This window comes from Balaenoptera physalus, assembly GCF_965194825.1.
Source record: "Balaenoptera physalus genome assembly, chromosome: 6".
Lineage (NCBI taxonomy): Eukaryota > Metazoa > Chordata > Mammalia > Artiodactyla > Balaenopteridae > Balaenoptera > Balaenoptera physalus.
In genome coordinates, this window is record NC_138885.1 from 48,090,440 (window position 1) to 48,110,445 (window position 20,006).

At 39.8% G+C, this 20,006-nt stretch overlaps 1 protein-coding gene across 4 annotated transcripts in view; it reads left to right on the forward strand.

The window, feature by feature from the left end:
• FMNL2 (formin like 2) overlaps positions 1–20,006 on the forward strand; it is a 307,756-nt gene that overhangs the window by 195,402 nt on the left and 92,348 nt on the right. For all 4 annotated transcript variants that reach the window (XM_082464960.1, XM_082464962.1, XM_082464959.1 and 1 more), the window contains exons 3-4: positions 8,528–8,608; positions 13,859–13,935. In XM_082464960.1, coding sequence (XP_082321086.1) covers positions 8,528–8,608; positions 13,859–13,935 — 158 coding nt within the window. The remainder of the gene's footprint in view (positions 1–8,527; positions 8,609–13,858; positions 13,936–20,006) is intronic.

Genomic DNA, 20,006 nt, shown 5'->3' on the forward strand with positions numbered 1-20,006 from the left:
ATCAGATCAGAAATAAATGAAAAAGAGATGAAGGAAACAATAGCAAAGATCAATAAAACTAAAAGCTGGTTCTTTGAGAAGATAAACAAAATTGATAAACCTTTAGCCAGACTCATCAAGAAAAAAAGGGAGAAGACTCAAATCAATAGAATTAGAAATGAAAAAGAAGTAACAACTGACACTGCAGAGATACAAAGGATCATGAGAGATTACTACAAGCCAACTATATGCCAATAAAATGGACGACCTGGAAGAAATGGACAAATTCTTAGAAAAGCACAACCTTCCGAGAGTGAACCAGGAAGAAATAGAAAATATAAACAGACCCATCACAAGCACTGAGTTTGAAACTGTGATTAAAAATCTTCCAACAAACAAAAGCCCAGGACCAGATGGCTTCACAGGTGAATTCTATCAAACATTTAGAGAAGAGCTAACACCTATCCCTCTCAAACTTTTGCAAAATATAGCAGAGGGAGGAACACTCCCAAACTCATTCTACGAGGCCATCATCACCCTGATACCATAACCAGACAAAGATGTCCCCAAAAAAGAAAACTACAGGCCAATAACACTGATGAACATAGATGCAAAGATCCTCAACAAAATACTAGCAAACAGAATCCAACAGCACATTAAAAGTCTCATACACAATGATCAAGTGGGGTTTATCCAAGGAATGCAAGGATTCTTCAATATATGCAAATCAATCAATGTGATACACCATATTAACACACTGAAGGATAAAAACCATATGATCATTTCAATAGATGCAGAAAAAGCTTTTGACAAAATTTAACACCCATTTATGATAAAAACGCTCCAGAAAGTAGGCCTAGAGGGAACCTACCTCAACATAATAAAGGCCATATATGACAAACCCACAGCCAACATCGTTCTCAATGGTGAAAATCTGAAAGCATTTCCTGTAAGATCAGGAGCAAAACAATGTTGCCCACTCTCATCACTATTGTTCAACATAATTTTGGAGGTTGGAGCCACAGCAATCAGAGAAGAAAAAGAAATAAAAGGAATCCAAATCGGAAAAGAAGAAGTAAAACTGTCACTTTTTGCAGATGACATGATACTATACATAGAGAATCCTAAAGATGCTACCAGAAAAGTACTAGAGCTAATCAATGAATTTGGTAAAGTAGCAGGATACAAAATTAATGCACAGAAATCTCTTCCATTCCTATACAGTAATGACAAAATCTGAAAGAGAAATTAAGGAAATACTCCTGTTTACCACTGCAACAAAAAGAATAAAATACCTAGGAATAAACCTACCTAAGGAGACAAAAGACCTGTATGCAGAAAACTATAAGACACTGATGAAAGAAATTAAAGACGATACAAACAGATGGAGAGATATACTGTGTTCTTGGATTGGAAGAATCAACATTGTGAAAATGACTATACTACCCAAAGCAATCTACAGATTCAGTGCAATCCCTATCAAACTACCAAAGGCATTTTTCACAGAACTAGACAAAAAACTTCACAATTTGTATGGAAACACAAAAGACCCCGAATAGCCAAAACAATCTTGAGAAAGGAAAATGGAGCTGGAGGAATCAGGCTCCTTGACTTCCGACTATACTACAAAGCTACAGTAATCAAGACAGTATGGTACTGGCACAGAAACAGAAATATAGGTCAATGGAACAGGATAGAAAGCCCAGAGATAAACCCACACACATATAGTCACCTTATCTTTGATAAAGGAGGCAAGAATATGCAGTGGAGAAAAGACAGCCTCTTCAATAAGTGGTGCTGGGAAAACTGGACAGTTACATGTAAAAGAATGAAATTAGAACACTTCCTAACACCATACACAAAAATAAACTCAAAATGAATTAAAGACCTAAATATAAGGCCAGACACTATAAAACTCTTAGAGGAAAACATTGGCAGAACACTCTATGACATAAATCACAGCAAGATTCTTTTTGACCCAGCTCCTAGAGAAATGGAAATAAAAACAAAAATAAACAAATGGAACCTAATGAAACTTAAAAGCTTTTGCACAGCAAAGGAAACTATAAACAAGACGAAAAGACAACCCTCAGAATGGGAGACAATATTTGCAAATGAAGCAACTGACATAGGATTAATCTCCAAGATTTACAAGCAGCTCATGCAGCTCAATATCAGAAAAACAAACAACCCAATTTAAAAATGGGCAGAACTCCTAAATAGACATTTCTCCAGAGAAGACATACAGATTGCCAACAAACACATGAAAGGATGCTCAACATCACTAATCATTAGAGAAATGCAAATCAAGACCACAATGAGGTATCACCTCACACCAGTCAGAATGGCCGTCATCAAAACATCTACAAGCAATAAATGCTGGAGAGAGTGTGGAGAAAAGGGAACCCTCTTGCACTGTTGGTGGGAATGTAAATTGATACAGCCACTATGGAGAACAGTATGGAGGTTCCTTAAAAAACTAAAAATAGAACTATCATATGACCCAGCAATCCCACTACTAGGTATATACCCTGAGAAAGCTATGATTCAAAAAGAGTCATGTACCACAGTGTTCATTGCAGCTCTATTTACAATAGCCAGGACATGGAAGCAACTTCAGTGTCCATTGACAGATGAATGGATAAAGAAGATGTGGCACACATATACAGTGGACTATTACTCAGACATAAAAAGAAAGGAAATTGAGTTATTTGTAGTGAGGTGGATAGACCTAGAGTCTGTCACACAGAGTGAAGTAAGTCAGAAAGAGAAAAACAAATACCGTATGCTAACACATATATATGGAATCTAAAAAAAAAAAGTGGTACTGATGAATCTAGGGGTAGGACAGGAATAAAGACGCAGACATAGAGAATGGACTTGAGGACACGGGGAGGGGGAAGGGTAAGCTGGGACGAAGTGAGAGAGTGGCATGGACATATATACACTACCAAATGTAAAATAGATAGCTAGTGGGAAGCAGCCGCATAGCACAGGTAGATCAGCTTAGTGCTTTGTGACCACCTAGAGGGGTAGGATAGGGAGGGTGGGAGGGAGAGACAAGAGGGAGGTCATATGGGGATGTATGTATAGGTATAGCTGATTCACTTTGTTATACAGCAGAAACTAACACACCATTGTAAAACGATTATACTCCAATAAAGATGTCAGAAAATAATAAAAACTTACTCTATCAAAAGCAAGATGAGTACACTTATTATAGTGTAGTGAGAAGAACAAGGATTAGAGAGTCAGAAAACTTGAGTTTTAATCCTTGATCGGGAGTGGGGGTGGTGTGGGTGTGTATATGTGTGTGTGAGTGTGAAATTTAAGGCAAGTCATTTACTCTCTGAGCCTCAGTTTCCTCATCTATAAAATGGAGTTTTACATATGCTTGGCAGATAGGGAAGCTTGAGTAAGTTAAGAGGCCTAAAGAATATTGTAAACTGTAAAGTGTTATTAAAAGATAAGTTAATAATCTTTGAGAAACAAGAAGTGCTGCCCCAGATGCAAGAGTAATTGTGCTCCTGGGCCTGTATAAATTAAGTCGCTTTTAGCAATGAGAAGAAGTTTTCTGGTCGTTACCAGAGAAATTGAATTCCTAACACTCTAATTTATTAAACTGTTTGCAAATGACACAGACGCTTCATGAAGATATTAAAGTCTGTTCTCCCCCTCTCTTTCCTCCCATGCTTCTTTCAGTGCAGTTTGTCAGCATAGTGTCCTGAATGTTAAGAAATGGCTTTGGGCTTTGTTCTTTGAATGTTTTGGGAGAATAATTAAAACCCTCAGAGCCATTTTTATTTCCCATCCAGAAACATTTCATGAAGAAAGTTTGGTCACACAAAGATATAAATGGCAAGTGGTCAGAGTGGTGGTGATGCTGTATGATTAGGTATTTTGAAAGAAATTTGTATTTTTAAAGCTCTTTCAGATGGCTTATCCATCCCTATTGACATATCACCATGATTTATCCCTAAGAACAATATTTCTATATAGCCTAACTCAAGTTAGGGGCTTAATCTAATTAAGCTACCCTTATCAGTGATGTTGAACAAGCAGGTAACTAGTTATTTTTTTTTATTTTTTATTTTTTTAAACATTTATATTAACATATTTCCATACAAATAACCCAATGAAAGTTTAGTGTTAGTTGTTCTGTTTGTTTGTTTTTTTATACTGCAGGTTCTCATTAGTCATCAATTTTATACACATCAGTGTATACATGTCAATCCCAATCGCCCAATTCAGCACACCACCATCCCCACCCCACCGCAGTTTTCCCCCTTGGTGTCCATATGTCTCTTCTCTACATCTGTGTCTCAACTTCTGCCCTGCAAACCAGCTCATCTGTACTATTTTTCTAGGTTCCACATACATGCGTTAATATACGATATTTGTTTTTCTCTTTCTGACTTACTTCACTCTGTCTGTCTTCACACAGTCTCTAGATCCATCCACGTCTCAACAAATGACTCAGTTTCGTTCCTTTTTATGGCTGAGTAATAGTCTATTGTATATATGTACCACAATTTCTTTATCCATTCGTCTGTCGATGGGCATTTAGATTGCTTCCATGACCTGGCTATTGTAAATAGTGCTGCAATGAACATTGGGGTGCATGTGTCTTTTTGAATTATGGTTTTCTCTGGGTATACGCCCAGTAGTGGGATTGCTGGATCATATGGTAAATCTATTTTTAGTTTTTTAAGGAACCTCCATACTGTTCTCCATAGTGGCTGTATCAGTTTACATTCCCACCAACAGTGCAAGAGGGTTCCCTTTTCTCCACACCCTCTCCAGCATTTGTTGTTTGTAGATTTTCTGGTGATGCCCATTCTAACTGGTGTGAGGTAATACCTCATTGTAGTTTTGATTTGCATTTCTCTAATAATTAGTGATGTTGAGCATCTTTTCATGTGCTTCTTGGCCATCTGTATGTCTTCTTTGGAGAAATATCTATTTAGGTCTTCTGCCCATTTTTGGATTGGGTTGTTTGTTTTTTTAATATTGAGCTGAATGAGCTGTTTATATATTTTGGAGATTAATCCTTTGTCCGTTGATTCGTTTGCAAATATTTTCTCCCATTCTGAGGGTTGTCTTTTGGTCTTGTTTATGGTTTCCTTTGCTGTGCAAAAGCTTTGAAGTTTCATTAGGTCCCATTTGTTTATTTTTGTTTTTATTTCCATTACTCTAGGAAGTGGATCAAAAAAGATCTTGCTGTGATGGTAACTAGTTATTGAAGATAGCACGTGGGATATGAAGCGGTCCCAGAAGCCAAGGCAATTTTGGGTTTCAGTGAAAAATCTAAAATTCTAATACTTAGAGGAAAAAATTATTAATTTAAATAAGTATAATGCCAATAATCCATCCAGAGTTCTTCAAAATAAATGTTTTGGCAAGGTGCTGGAATTCTCCAGTGTATTCCGACAAATGTTTCTGTTGTGCAAATGGCCACGTTGAAGACAGACAGACTGAAAAGATTTGGTGCGCCAGGTGCTGGATTTATAACTCAAACAGTAGCTCCTTTTGAGATGAGACAATCAACCCCCAAGTTTTAGGAAAATAGCTGGGGCTTTGTATTTTTCCTCCATAAGGGTTTCACTTGAATCCCTGGAGGTAGGTGCAGTTTTTGGAGAAGTAGCTACGATGTATGATGTGTTTTAAAGCATCAGTTTTCTTCATTTTCTGTTTCTTGGAAATATGTTAGTAAGTTACTCAAACACATGAAGAAAAAATGCCTAAAACACAACAGCAAATGCTAAGCACATTTGAAAAAGTGTGAGTTTATTAAATTTAGACCTTGTCCATAATTTCAAGGGATTAATTATAAGGAAATTAATCAAGTCAGCAGGACCAGCAAATGTGTCTATTTGAGAAAGCCCTTCTGGGTGACCACAATGTTAAGTAAGAAACAGAGAAAGCTATATTTATGACTGTCAAAAATGGGATTTTACTAGTTGAGTGAATGTCAATATGTTCTATATGCTAGTCATCCAGATTTTGTTTTATTTATTTATGTATTTATTTTTTGCTGCACCATGTGCCCTGCGGGATCTTAGTTTCTTGACTAGGGATCGAACCCAGTCCCCCAGCAGTGGAAGTGTGGAGTCCTAACCACTGGACTGCCAGGGAATTACTTAAATTTTGTTATTTTTAAAGGAATAAATATGGCTCTTATGGTGTGAAGACATTGCCTGCAAGAACAAACATTAGAAATCTCTCAGTAACTGTCCACAGATTTCAAATTTTAGGTCCTCAAGCAAATGCTGCATTAGCCACAGTTAAAATTCATTGAGTTTCATGTGTTAGGAACTTTATATTTGGAGGTAGGTAGTATTTGCTGTAGTAGAATGGAGCACAGGTTGAGTTGTCTCTGTCATGGGATTTTTAAAAATTGGGGTAATTGGATTGTATTATTAAAAAGCATTTTATTTATATCCCAGTATATCTCTGGCATTAGCTATTTTCATACACAAGGTTGGAAATAGTAACTGGTTTATAGATAGCTTGTCAGTTCATTTTTTGGGGAACTTTTTGTGATTATTTTAGCCCTCAGCTGGGCTATTGCTAAAACCCTGTGGCCATTGGATCCTATCTGATCCCTTAGTAAAGTGATAGTGTTTGTTTAAAAAAATTAGGACTTGATACATAGACACAGTGATGGCACCAGAGATGTTGAATATGCGTGAATCATTAATTAGAAATTGCTTGTGGGATAGAAAGTTGGGGGAATAATTAGAAATAATAAGCTGACCATTTTTTAAAACAGCTCCGTTGAGAGACAGTTTGTATACTATGAAATTTACCATGATCATTTTTAAATAAAGGGGAAGTATTGGTCTCACTCTAGGCCACTTTCTTTTATTTTAGAGTAGTATTAAACAATAATAAAATGTATATTTTCACTAACAAGATGATCTTTTGATAATAGTAGGACGATCTTAAGCATTTCTAAATCTGTAAGTGAGCAAGGCTTGAGTGGACTGGGAAGAATGTTGTGGTTCCTTGTATTGGAGAAATACAAATTTATATGGAATAAACAAACGCTTAACATACTGACCAATTGTCAGTGTTGTGAAATACTAAAAAATTCCATTTTGGCATAAGCAATAATCAGGTTAAAAAGAATTACTAGGAAAACATCTCTTGAGTTGTATGCAGAAAAGTACCTGATAAGAATTGTCCTGATTTCATGACAAATCTTTTTTTTCCTTTTGGGGCTGCTTTATGTAAACTTTTTTGGTCTGTTAAATATAGTGTATATACAGGAAAGGTTGTGAAACTTAAGAATAGCATAATAAGTAAGATAAAACCAACGTCCGTGTAACTACTTCTAGGGTCAGAAAAGAACATTGCCAGCCTCTCAGGATCAATCTGTATTTCCCTTCCCCCTCCTTGGTCCTTGACTATCATTTTAATGCAAATCTCCCCCACCTCTTGTCTGTGTGTGTGTGTGTGTGTGTGTGTGTGTATAAACCACCTATATATGTGTCCCTAACAGTTAATATTTAATTTTGCCTCTTTTGTGAAAGAAATCATTTGTTCTTTTTTGTCTCAACAATCCATCCACATAGAACCATGCAATACAGTGTGTTCTTTTTTATCAGAATGTCATATATCATTATATGACTATAATATAGTACTTACCATTCTATAGTGTGGGCCTTTGGATTTTGCCCAGCTTACTCCTGCTTATTCTGCTTTGGACATTATGGTCTGTAAAACCTGATACACGTGGGCATGAGTTTCTCAAAGTGTGGTCCGTCCATCCACAGTGTCAGCATGAAACTTGTTAGAAATGCAGATTCATGGGCCCCACCCCCAATCTACATTCAAATATCACCTTGGCATATATGTGTTTTTTTTGTGTGTGTGTGTATGTATATATATATATATTATATGCTTATTTCAATGATTATGCCTTTGTTCACAATACTTTGAAGTCTCCTGATTTGGAAACTGCCTTAGGAACACCTTAATGGTCACACACATGCACACAAATACACACTCACCGCAGTCTCTGAGCAATAGACTCATTACTCATTTTTGAAACAAATTAGTTTTATCTAGTTTGAGACAAATTTTTGGTATTTTCAAAGATAAAATAAATATTCAAAAGAAAAAGATTTGCCAACACTGAAGATATTCAAAGAATATGCAATAGATGGAAGACCTGCTAAAAGAGGTCCCTGAACACAGGTTGGGCAGAACATTATTCCCAGAAAGAGAGCTGCAGAGCCCCACCGAGAAAGCAGGTCAGACTCTAGAGTTGGGCGAACATGGGTTTGAATCTACTTGTACCCCTGACTTGCTGCATCATCTTAGGGAAGGACTGATCTGCTCTGAGTTTCAGTTTCCTCGTAGGCAAAGAGGGGATAAGAACATCGACTCTAAAGATTCAAAACCAGTGACTCTTTGCAGGGCCACGGTCATGCGGCAGATGCGTTTTGGCTTTGGGTCAGCAGTATAAATCTGTGTGAATATGGCTGACCGTCATGCCTTCAGAGCTTTCATGCTTTTTACTTTACTTTCGTGCTTCCTGCAGGAACGATTCCAGGTGAAGAACCCTCCCCATACTTACATTCAAAAGCTCAAAGGCTATCTGGATCCAGCTGTAACCCGGAAGGTAAGATGGATTTGTTTCCACTTTGTGTTGTTGCTTCCTCATTAGCAGGCAGAATCCTCCTGCCCTGGAGGAGACCTTCCTTCCTCTCCATTATAGCCTCTGCCGGAGCCTCTGGGAAAACAACCTTGGAGTTGTTGGAGCCGGACAACATGAAAAGACAAAGAAAAAAGCCATCCTCGCTTGAGAATGTGTTTAAAAGTACTTTCCTGAGTTGGGAGTCATGTACCTCTGATGGTTATTGAGTTGCTGCCATTTGCAATTACACAGGGCGGTAGGTTCAGTCCAGAGGTGTTCAGGGCCCCAGAAAAATAGGCCTAGCAAAGGGAATACTTGTCTTTCATGCCTTGGTGCATTTCCAGAGACCTTGAAAAATCACTGGGGCTTTGTCATCCCAGCTGTGCACTCACATCCTGTGTTGATGCTTTTAGCGGCTTCCCCCGCCCCAGCCGTGCCCCTGGCCCCAAGAAGGTAAGGAGAGAATAGCTGATTCCATTCTCAGCGGACTCTCTCCTTTTACAAACAAGCCCTGCTTTGTGCAGCCACACAATTGGTTTAAACTGATGCCTTGTGGTAAAGCATGTAGCCTGGCACAGCCCTGGGGCCTGGATCAGTCCTGGGATGTCTCAGGGCAGAGCCGCCCTTGCTCAAGATGGATAAAGGGCTAGTCACCAGACAGCACTTGTTTTTCGGTTGACCTTCCACAGCTCCTGCTTTCAAGGCTGCCCTGAAAATATCTTGAGCTGAATTCCCTCTGTTGTTTCAGTGTGTGACTCATGAGAGCAGAAAGGCACAGTTTTCCTAGTTAGCCACTATTTCTAGGGCTCTTGGCTCTGAGATATATTTTTTAAGCTCCTTTTTCTGCATCTTCTGCTTACATTCTAAACACTGTGCCCACCCCCCGCCGAAAGAAATCAAGTAAAGGAGAACAACTATTATTTCCTTTTGGACATTTCCTGGCCCTTTGTCCTGTAAGTTACTATGCAGACAGGCGGAAATAAAGTCTAGGAGTGATGATGCAAATGGCTTGTGGACCTTCGCTGTCGCCTAGGCGCCATATGTGACATAGCCTCCTCTTCTAAGAATGTACCTATCAAAGTATCCTAATACCCTCCTCATAACTATGGCACACACATTCCTTTTTTTAAAAGAGCTTCTGTCAGGTGTGCTAAGTGAGACAGCTGCTTAATTCTTAGTTTCTTTCTTGTCCCCCTCTCCAACGATATAGCACCTTTCAATTTCATCACATTCGAGAGGGTTAAAGGAAGGCCTACCCATATACACAAAACACAACCCAGAAAAAAAAAAACAAAACTAGGCTATTTCTTTTGCACAGGGGCAGCAAGATTCTGTATGAGAAATATTTTCAGAAATCCCCCAACTCGTAAACCTTCTGGCTGGACAGCTCAGACCCAGGATTAGGCACTCTCATCCCGAGCTGAGTCTGGCAGAAATGCCGTATTCGTACACAAGACTGAGAGTATACTCAATGTCCCAGCCCCTGACAATTATCTCAGCATTTGTCGAATTCTTTAAAAAAGGAAAATACATAAACTCCGAGAGAGTGCTTCTTAGACTCCAGCCCCAAGCCCCGTGGGGAGGAAGATGGTTGGAGAGAAGAGGTGGATTCTTCCTGGCCCAGTCCCAGTTCTTCCTCGGAACAATTATTCCTGGGAATGTAAAATGTAAAATGAACAACAACAACAGATCAGCTGCTCAGAAAGTGTTTTGCTTCCTCGCAAATAACTTCATAAAGAGGCCTAAGACAAAGGATGTCTGGGCTGACCTTCATTCCTGAAATCTCTGCCCTAGCCGTGTGTATTCACCTGAATGGCCGTGTTTGGCCTGAGCCTCATCTTTCAAGATCAGTCATTCAGGGGCTTCCCTGGTGGCGCAGTGGTTGAGAATCTGCCTGCCAATGCAGGGGACACGGGTTCGAGCCCTGGTCTGGGAAGATCCCACATGCCGTGGAGCAACTAAGCCCGTGCGCCACAACTACTGAGCCTGCGCGTCTGGAGCCTGTGCTCCGCAACAAGAGAGGCCGCGACAGAGAGAGGCCCGCGCACCGCGATGAAGAGTGGCCCCCGCTCGCCGCAACTGGAGAAAGCCCTCCCACAGAAACGAAGACCCAACACAGCCAAAAATAAATATAAATAAATAAATTAATTAAAGAAACGTTTAAAAAAAAAAAAAGATCAGTCATTCAGCTTTCAGAAAAAAATAAAGTGGATGTTGGATCAACCATCCCTGCTTTACTAAGAGTTCTGTCAGGAGCTGGCAGTAGGAAATGATCTGTTCCACTCACCATAACTGTCATGCTTAAAGCCTGGAAAAAAGGAGATTTTGCTTGGAGTAAGGCATGGCTTGCAGTTAAAATGAGTTTACGATTCTCAGCGGAATTAGAGCAGGGAGAAAGAGATTTCCAATCAGGCTTTCCATTTTAGCCAGACAGTCTAAGCTGAGGAGTTTACCCTTAACTGCATCTGGAGTCCTGAAGCACTTCATTCATTAATCTTTTGTTCACATTGAATTGAAGATACTTAATTTGCTGTCTTCTAAAAAAATTTCTTAAGCATCTTCTATTTCGATTTTCTTCTAAGTAGTTTTAAGTGAAACCCTGTAGGGCAGGGAAGGAAGAGCCTAAATTAGATATCTCTCCAAACCAGTCTCCTTATTTAATACCAGGAGGTTCTCAGTCTGTGCTTTGGGGGGATGTGCTCATGTCTGGCATGGGGAGAGGTGACAGGCCATGAAGAAAGGAGTCTGGTCCTCTGTGGGCTCTGCAGTTGTAAAAGAAACCCTATTATACGGGTCTCCAGGGCTCAGCTGTCTCCGTGGGCTCCTCCCTGGGCCTGCCGTGTACAGAGAGGGCTGGGGGAAGGGTGAACGCTGCTAATAAGTGGTACCCAGCTCTTGTTCGCTGGTTCCCACAGTCGCACGATTTCCCTTTGAAGTGTTTTAAAGCATTCTGGGTGCGTTGTACAAGTGCAGAGTGTTGGCAGCCGTTGTTCATGTGTTAGGGAAGTGGATGCCAAGATTTCTCTGCAGTCCAAAGTCCACCAGCTGAAATTCAAATGGTTGCCAAGAGAATAGAATACAGGGCGAAGTCAGTTTAGTTCTACCTCAGTTTTCCTGCAGTTGCAAAAGTGTAGTGCCTCTCATAGTAAAGCCTAATAAATGTTATCTGCTCTTGTTGTCGCCTCTCTTATCTCAGTGTTTTGAGTTATTTTGGTTTGATACATGCCTCTTAGTCCTTCGGCAGATCCTCTTTCGCACTCTGTTAGGTCCTCCGTGCTACACTGGGTGCCCTTGTAGCTCACAGTGTAAGTGAGGGATGACCTTGCCCTGAGGAAGCAAAGGCTCAGTTAGGGAACCAGCACAGGCTGCAGGGAACGAATCAGAACTATGCATAATGCACAGCTAGGAATGCTGAGTCGTTTCCTAAAGGCCACATGTGCAGACAGCCAAGACTTGTGACCCTGACATGGGACTGGCCCCTCTGAAGCATCCGGCACACCTGGAAATGGTTTCCTCAGCTGTGCGGCCATAGACCCTACCTCACTGGCAGTCCTCATTGCTGGAAGGCTCTCTAGGAAGCCCTGGGCTTGGATGTCCCTCCAACCTATGGATGACTCTTTGTTGTTTCTTAAGCCTTTCTTGACAAAAGAGGGGGTGGCTCTCTTTTTTCTCGGCATCAGGGATGCTTTTATTTCACATATCGCGGATGCTACACACCTGAGAAGGTCTTTGGGTGCTTCAGGAATGGCAGTCGGGAAAACTGAGACTTTTTGCTCCGGTGAGAAGCAGCTGGTGGAGAAGTAAAGGGCCTCCAGAAGAGAAGAGGGTAGCAGGAGCCCGTCAGGGCTGAGCAGGGGTCCAGTCTTCCCTGGGGCACCGGGGCCTGCCTGTGGCAGGGCTCTCCCCTCCCCACATCCCGGAATCCTCCTTTCTAACCTTCCTCCTGTCCTTCCTGCCCTTGGATGCCTTTGTCTTTGGAGCTGGATGACCCTGTTCCTTCTGCAGTCATGGGAGCAGAGGAGAAGGATCCCCAACATCCTGAGCCAGGATTCTCAAAGGCTTTTCCTGAAAACAGTGTAACCTGAAGGTGGTTTGGGTCTCTAGCACAGAGAGCATAGAACTCTTCTCAGAAGGCATTGCATATCAAATGGCCTTCTTCCAGACTGGCCTAAGACTTTAGTGACTGTAAAGAAATATTTCTGTAGGAAATTGTGTTCCAAAGAACTCATGTGCAGTGCAACCCAGTGATTCCTTGGAGGTTATTTGGAGTCGAGAGGATAGAGAAATGAGTACATTTACTATCAGAGGAGGATTCATTGGGCCAAGGGAGACCTGAGGGAGTTCTGGAAGGACACGTGGGATTTTGATAGGCAGGGGAATGAGGAAGGACATTCCTCAAGTAGAAGGGAGGTGTCTAGAGGAGGGACCTTCCACGTGAGGTCATGCAGAAAAGAACAAGCATAGTAGGTATGAGATTGCCACCTTAGAAAGGCCTGCTTGCAAGTTTGGCTCTTGGTTGGCAACTGGGGACTTGGATTTCGGGAGAGTTCCCAGAATTCCCTGTTAATAATGACTCATTGTGCCCAAACTGTTGATGCCAACCACATGGTTTATGCGGAATGCCGGTTTTCCTTTTGGGAGGCGGCACTTTTGGTATGTGCTAGGCAGAGAGTGCTCAAGTGATGAGCCCCCAGTAAAAACCCCAGGCACTAAGTGTCTAACGAGCTTCCTGGTTGACAGCATTTCACGAATATTGTCATTTATGACTCCTATGGGCGAATACTCTTGGAAGCTTGTATCTGGTTTCCTCTGGACTTCACCCCACACACCTTTTCCCTTAGGTGATTATACCTTGCATCTTTTTGCTGTAATAAATCCTAGCTGCAGGACAACTATATGCTGAGTCCTGTGAGCCCTAGCGAATCATCGAAACGGGTGATTTTAGGGACCCCAACATAGGTATGTCAGTGAGTATTGTTGTATTGTGGGGTAGGGAAAAAAATAAGCTACTTACTCAGAGACACTTAGTACATGAAATAAGTCATTTTCCCCAGTCCTTTCACATAAGCTGACTGTTACGATGAGAAAAATTTGTGCGCTTCGCAAAAAGAAATGTGTGAGAAGCTCACTTTAGAAGCAGAGATATTTTCATATTGTTAAACTTATTACAAGTAAGCTGCAGTTATAGCACTTGCTAAAATATGTTTTGTGAGAATATGTGTTCTTGAATTATAGAAATTCAGACGGCGTGTTCAAGAGTCCACACAAGTGCTAAGAGAACTGGAAATTTCTTTAAGAACCAACCATATTGGGTAAGTGTGCCCACTGAACATTTTAGCTCTAAAGCTTTTGGACACTTTACAGAGTGACTGAATCATATCCAAAGAATTAAGCTTCCTTACTGTTCGTTATAAGTTGAGACTGAGGTTTAGATGGGTGGAACCTTTGTTTTAGTTCTTGAATTGCTCACTGTACAAGAATCAGAAGCAGGACAGACAGTCCTTGATTTGGGATGTTTATACTAATTGTAAAGTTCTCTGCTTGGATGCAGTGATGGTGTGTGTATAGTGATTCCCTGGGAAGTCAGGAACCCCTGACAAGTCATGTAGACTGAGATCCTGGAAGATCTTGAAGCCTTCCCTGGAGGTCTTTGACCTGGTTACTTGAAGCTGCTTCATTCTTTTCTCAATTCCCTGGCCAGAAGGGGACAGAAGCTGGAGTGGTGTCACTTGACATACCCCCTTGCACTTAGATACTTCGTTCTGAGTCTCTTCTTCCTACATCCCCAAATTTCAGGACCATGAAATGTAAATCCACACTGGAAAGTAAAGTTTGGGGAATCTCTGCACTAAGCATTTCGAAGAATTTATCATACACCAGCATGGTTGCTTTGCCTCAAGCCAAGTACAACTTCATTACACACTCTCTCCCTCCTGAGATCATCAGAATTGTACAGTACCTTCAAATAAGGTTTCTCTCTAAGGCAGAATGATGTCAGTATTTTATTTTATAGCTTCAATTCTTCCTAAAGTACCTGTTTAACATCTGGCAATCATTTAACCCCTCTGGATTTTGATTCTTTGAGATTTGCAAGGGAAAGACTGTAGACTTTAGATCTTTTAGAATTTTCCCCTGTGATAGGTCTATTGGAAATGAAGTTTTACAAATATATTACATTTTTGTTTTTCAGCATCTTTGTAAAATAATTACCTAAGTAGCAGTTTACTTCTACTTCTGAGTATGTTTGGTATAAGCCATTCAAATGGTTATTTTATGCAGTTATTTCAGAATAAGCTTTTTTAAGTCATAGAGATGCAAAGTTAATTTATAGCTCCATAGCCTGGGTGAGAATATTCATTTCCTTAAGGATAATTTCACATGTTTGGCACCTTGAGAATGAAATATTTGGAAAATGAACTGATTCTAACCTAAGGTTGATAATCACCCTTGTCCCAGAAAATGGGCTATAGAACAGTGGATCAGAGTGTCATGAAAATAGAACTGGAAGAGAAATTTAGGATTACCTAGACCCTCGTTTTACAAATTAAAAGAATTAAGGACCAGAGAAGGCGAGAGACTTCCACAAAGTCTACAGCTGTAGAGCCAGCCAGACGTTTTGTTCAAAATGCGATGTTCTTTTTCTTATCTAGCCTAATCTGGCAGCTCTTTCCTTGAAAGGAAATAAGATAATCGGGACTCTGGGATCAAAACAATGAGGTTTGTCTATTGGGGGTGAAAGTGGTGGTGATTTAATATAGCTGGGCATCCAAAGCTTAGGAAATTCAAATACTTTCCAGTATTTGTGGATCAGGAGCTAGATTCCATTTGGTAGGGTCCAACCCCATACTCTTGGCACTTCTTCTTGACTGAAAATGGTGGCATGAGCTGCAGCCAGGATTTCTACAAATTGTCAAAAAGCATTTCTTCAAGCATTGCTGAAATAATGTGAAATTGACCATCAAATACCAAGGCAAGACGATCATTTCCAATATAAAGTTGGCTGAGTAGAAGAGCTCTGGTTGGGTGGAAGCCAGTGCAAATCTGCAAGCAGTTGGAGTGGTTTGTTGTTTAGGATACTCTAGGCATGTTGAAAGATTCTTGCATTTCTTTCATCTTCACCAGCTGAAGTTTCCCCTTGTCTACTACCTACGTGAGACACTTGGAAAGCTTTGGCTTTAGCAGCACAAAAATTCATGGAAGTGCGTTGTCTGATTCTATGAAACCAATTATTGGCATAACCTTATATGGAGTGAAACCACACACCAGGAATTTGACCTGATTTGCCTGTCCTGAAAACCCAAACCTGAACTGGACTTTTCTTGATGGAAACTAACTGGCTTGACCGTATTTGATTGGGAAATCTTCTGAAGAATTACTAAATAATGTGAAAATAATCAATTACTACAGTGAGGAATTCTGGGAATGCAAGGTGCTGCATAGGGAATCCTTAGATTTTTATTGCACTCTTTGGGGTACCATATTAGAAAGGTAATTGGGTGCCCATTTTCCTTAGGGTAAGAGAGATCTTGGCTCATATTTTTGCCATGCCCGCTTATCAGTTATTAGACTTAAGTTACATAAACTCTCTGTATTTATCATGTGACCTAAGTTAACTTCTCATCTATAAAATGAGGATAATAATACTTATCTAATAGGAATGTTGTAAGGATTAAATGAGATAACTTATGAAAGACCTAATACAGGGTTTAATACATAGTAATTACTCTCAATATATGATAGCTGTTATTTGTTGTTATGCTTGTTGAAAATAATATTATATGTAATAATTATTGGACAGTGTTGTGTAATATATCCCTAAGGAAAACCATGCAGAGAATGTTATCTTCTCTGTCTAAAAGGACCCTGTTACCTAGGAGTTTATGATTTGCAGAAATTAAAAGGAAGAATTACGTTTAAAATCTACTTGTCTTTAAAAAAAATTATTTTTGGCATATGCTTGCATTCCAAGGTTAAAATCTGGGGCTTTGCTGAAGTGACATTCCAAGCTACAGCTTTGTCAAGCAAAAGGGTCAGCCTAAAACTCTATAAATGGAACAGTCATGTGAGAAAGATAATTAATTTTTGGGGGGAACCAAATTGAAATAAGAATTGGACTAGAAATAATCTCATTCACTTACTCTTAGGAACTATAACAGTCAAGGAGAATTGGATTATGACTAATGCAAGCCCTTGCGATGACTTGAAATACCTTTGAAGGGAGCCGAGCGCTGTTAGAGCACATTGGCTTGGCTGTGCTCTACTGGGAGACGGGCGTTGGGATGTCTTGGATGTGGGGTGGTAAGATTCGAGAGGCGCTGGCGGTTGGGACAGATTGGCGGGTGTTAGTCCATGAAACTGAGGTGTAGGCTCGCTCTCCTTGCAGGTAGGTCATTTGAGTAAAACTGCCTATTATGATGGAAAATTACTTTTCATCCTGAGTGCAAGGTCATGGACGTCCTGAAAGGTGCTTGCTTCACTGTATCTCAGTGGGGGAGATGAGGAGAATGGGCGTGAGGTGACAGGCAGGAGGTGCAAGTTGGCAAGGAGAGGAGGAGATCTGTAGAAGGAGGAAGATGCTGGGGAATGTGCAGCGAGTGTCTTCTCTGGGGTTTAACACGTGTATGTGTGCCTCAAGCTACCCTACGATTAATTCATCCTTAGATGGTGCTTTTTGCAAGTCCTCAAGATCATAACCATTTAGGCATTTATTAAACACTGTATTTGTTACTAAGCACTGTATTAGGTAAGTTAGATGTATTATTTCTTCCAGAAATCTTTTTATTATTGCCCTTTTCCTCTGAACCTCCATTTTACAGATGAGGAAACTGAGAGTCCACAATTAAATATCTTGCTCAAGTCCACACAATTGAGAAGCACTGAGGTTTGAACCTGGAGATGTCCAAATCTAAAGCCTGTTATCTAAACCAGCAGTTCTTACATTCTTTGATTTCAGGACTCCTTTACTGTCTTAAATTATTTTGAGCCCCAGTAAGTTTTTATGTGGGTTTTATCTGTTAATGTTACCATATTGGAAATTTAAACTGATAAATTTTAGATATGCTTATTTAATAAAATTTAATATTTATTTAACAATAAATATTTAATGTAAATATATAAATACAAAATAATAAACATAATATAGCACAAATAACATATTTCATGAAAAATAACTATTTTCCAAAGCAAAAAAAATTTAGTGACAAGGGTGGCATTGATTTACACGTTCACAAATCTTTTTACTGTCTCACTAATAGAAGGCAGCTGGATTCTCATATCTTTGTCTGCGTTCAATTTGTTATGATGTGTTTTAGTTGATGTATAGGAAGAAAACCTGGCCTTACACAGATACACACTTGGAAAAATGAAGAGTTTTTAAGTAACCATTTCAGATAATTATGGCTATTCTTTGATATTACACCAAAAGATGGTAATTTCTTAAAGTTAGTTGCAATGTATTGATAGAATCTGAAACCGTACCAGTGAGCTTTTGTGTTCTGTTCTGTCAATACTAAAATCCATTGTGCTGTCTTTCACTTTGAATGGGTGTTTCTACCCATGCATACTTCTTAACATCATGAAAAAATCATTTGAAAAATATTGTTTCACTGAGTTATCCTGATCTTTCAAACATCAACACATTTTATTCTACAATATAAAAACAATCATGTTTGTTAATAATCACCAGTGTCATCAGAATTTACTTTAGGTATTGGGAAGCTGTCAGACTCGTGGTGGTAAATATAAGTGTTCCAAAATTCTAATTTTTTTGATTGTAAGCTCAGATTTTATCATTGACAAAAAATATTGTCAGTTCTTTTCCTGAAAATGGCAGGCTCACTTCATTCACTTTTGAGAATATCTGCCAAATACCCAAGACAGAATAACCACAATGTGTCTGTCATTGGACATTCCATGTAGAAAATGGCTGGGTCAGTTTGCAGCTCCAACAGTTGCACCAGTGCTTTTCCTCAAGACGGCCGTGGTGCTTGGGCAGGCAGCAGAAGTGCTATATGTGGGCTTTCCCTTTTGTCATACAGAGAATTAAAAAGACGTATATTCAAAGAGCAAGCTTTAATAAAGTCAGTAATTTTTAGCACTTCATTAAGGACAGGTTTAAGTGAAGCTGACTTTTTTTCCCCTTCTGAGTGCTTGGGGTGAAGAATACAATAAAAAGGTGTATTGTTTGGTGGTAGCAGTTTCATTCACATTTCTTTTGTACCATCAGTGCAAGTGTCAGCACAGTGACAAAAGCGACTACTTAATATTTGTATGAAAATAGGTTTAACTTCACAGACCCCTGAGAGGGTTTCAGGGACCCCTGGTGGTCCATGGGCTATACTTTGAGAACCAGTTTGAGATGCTGTCTCACAGAATAGATTTGGTAGCTGATGATGAATCTGGGTGATGTTTACCTTCTATCTCTCGCTTCTTGTGATTTTTTTTTTCATGATTTGTCAGCAACTGCAGTTCCTACCGGATGCCTGTAGTATCTCTCTAAAGGAAACTGGCAGAGGGAATTCACCATCTGTCCATTCATCTTGTGTGTCTCGGGTCTGTTTTGTTGTTTGATCTTAGAAATTTAAAGCCATTAATGTCCTTTGAGACTTTATTTTCTAGATGAGAACAATGAGATTCTGAGATTTGGGAGGCAGAGAGAAAACAATAGCAATTTGGAAACAAAGCTTTGACCTGTCTACAGTAAAACAGTAACTCTTGGCACTTGCATTTCGAGCCCTTCCTTGAATAAGTTTTTTTCTTCCAGAGCTATTTCTCATTATCACTGTGCCTTCCAGCTCCTAAGCAGTTGATTTGGAATTTGCGTAAATTCAAATTTACAACATATGGTAATTACATCGAATCTGTGAGGTACTCAGTAAGTGATGCATGCTGTCAGAGTCAGAAATAATGCTACTTTCCAAAACCTGTAATCACCCAATTTGAAACTGTTTGCATATTGGCACTATATTAAAGCGTGTGTAGCATGCACAGAGGTGAAAATGGAAATTTACTATAGGAACCCTCCATTTATGACATGTCATGATCATGTACATAAATCTGCAGAATGGGGCATCCATTTTTTTATGCCTTTAGATTAAAGATACTGCTTGGAAAGTTGCCCTTTTTTCATCTCTACCTATTTGATTTCCACAGAAGTTCACTCTCGCCTCTGTTTTCTCCTATACAGAATATCCTAAGTGAAGAAGGGATAGGGATTGAGAGGACAAGAGGAAGAGCGAAGGCTGTTCTTTTCTTGTAATCCATAGCCTTTTTGCTGAGATGACTTTACTAACCTGATACCACTTGACAAATGGGGTAAGGTAGTCAGCTGTGATGGATCTCTATCTTATTCTTTCCTAAACCACCTGCAGGGGTTTGGGCCAGA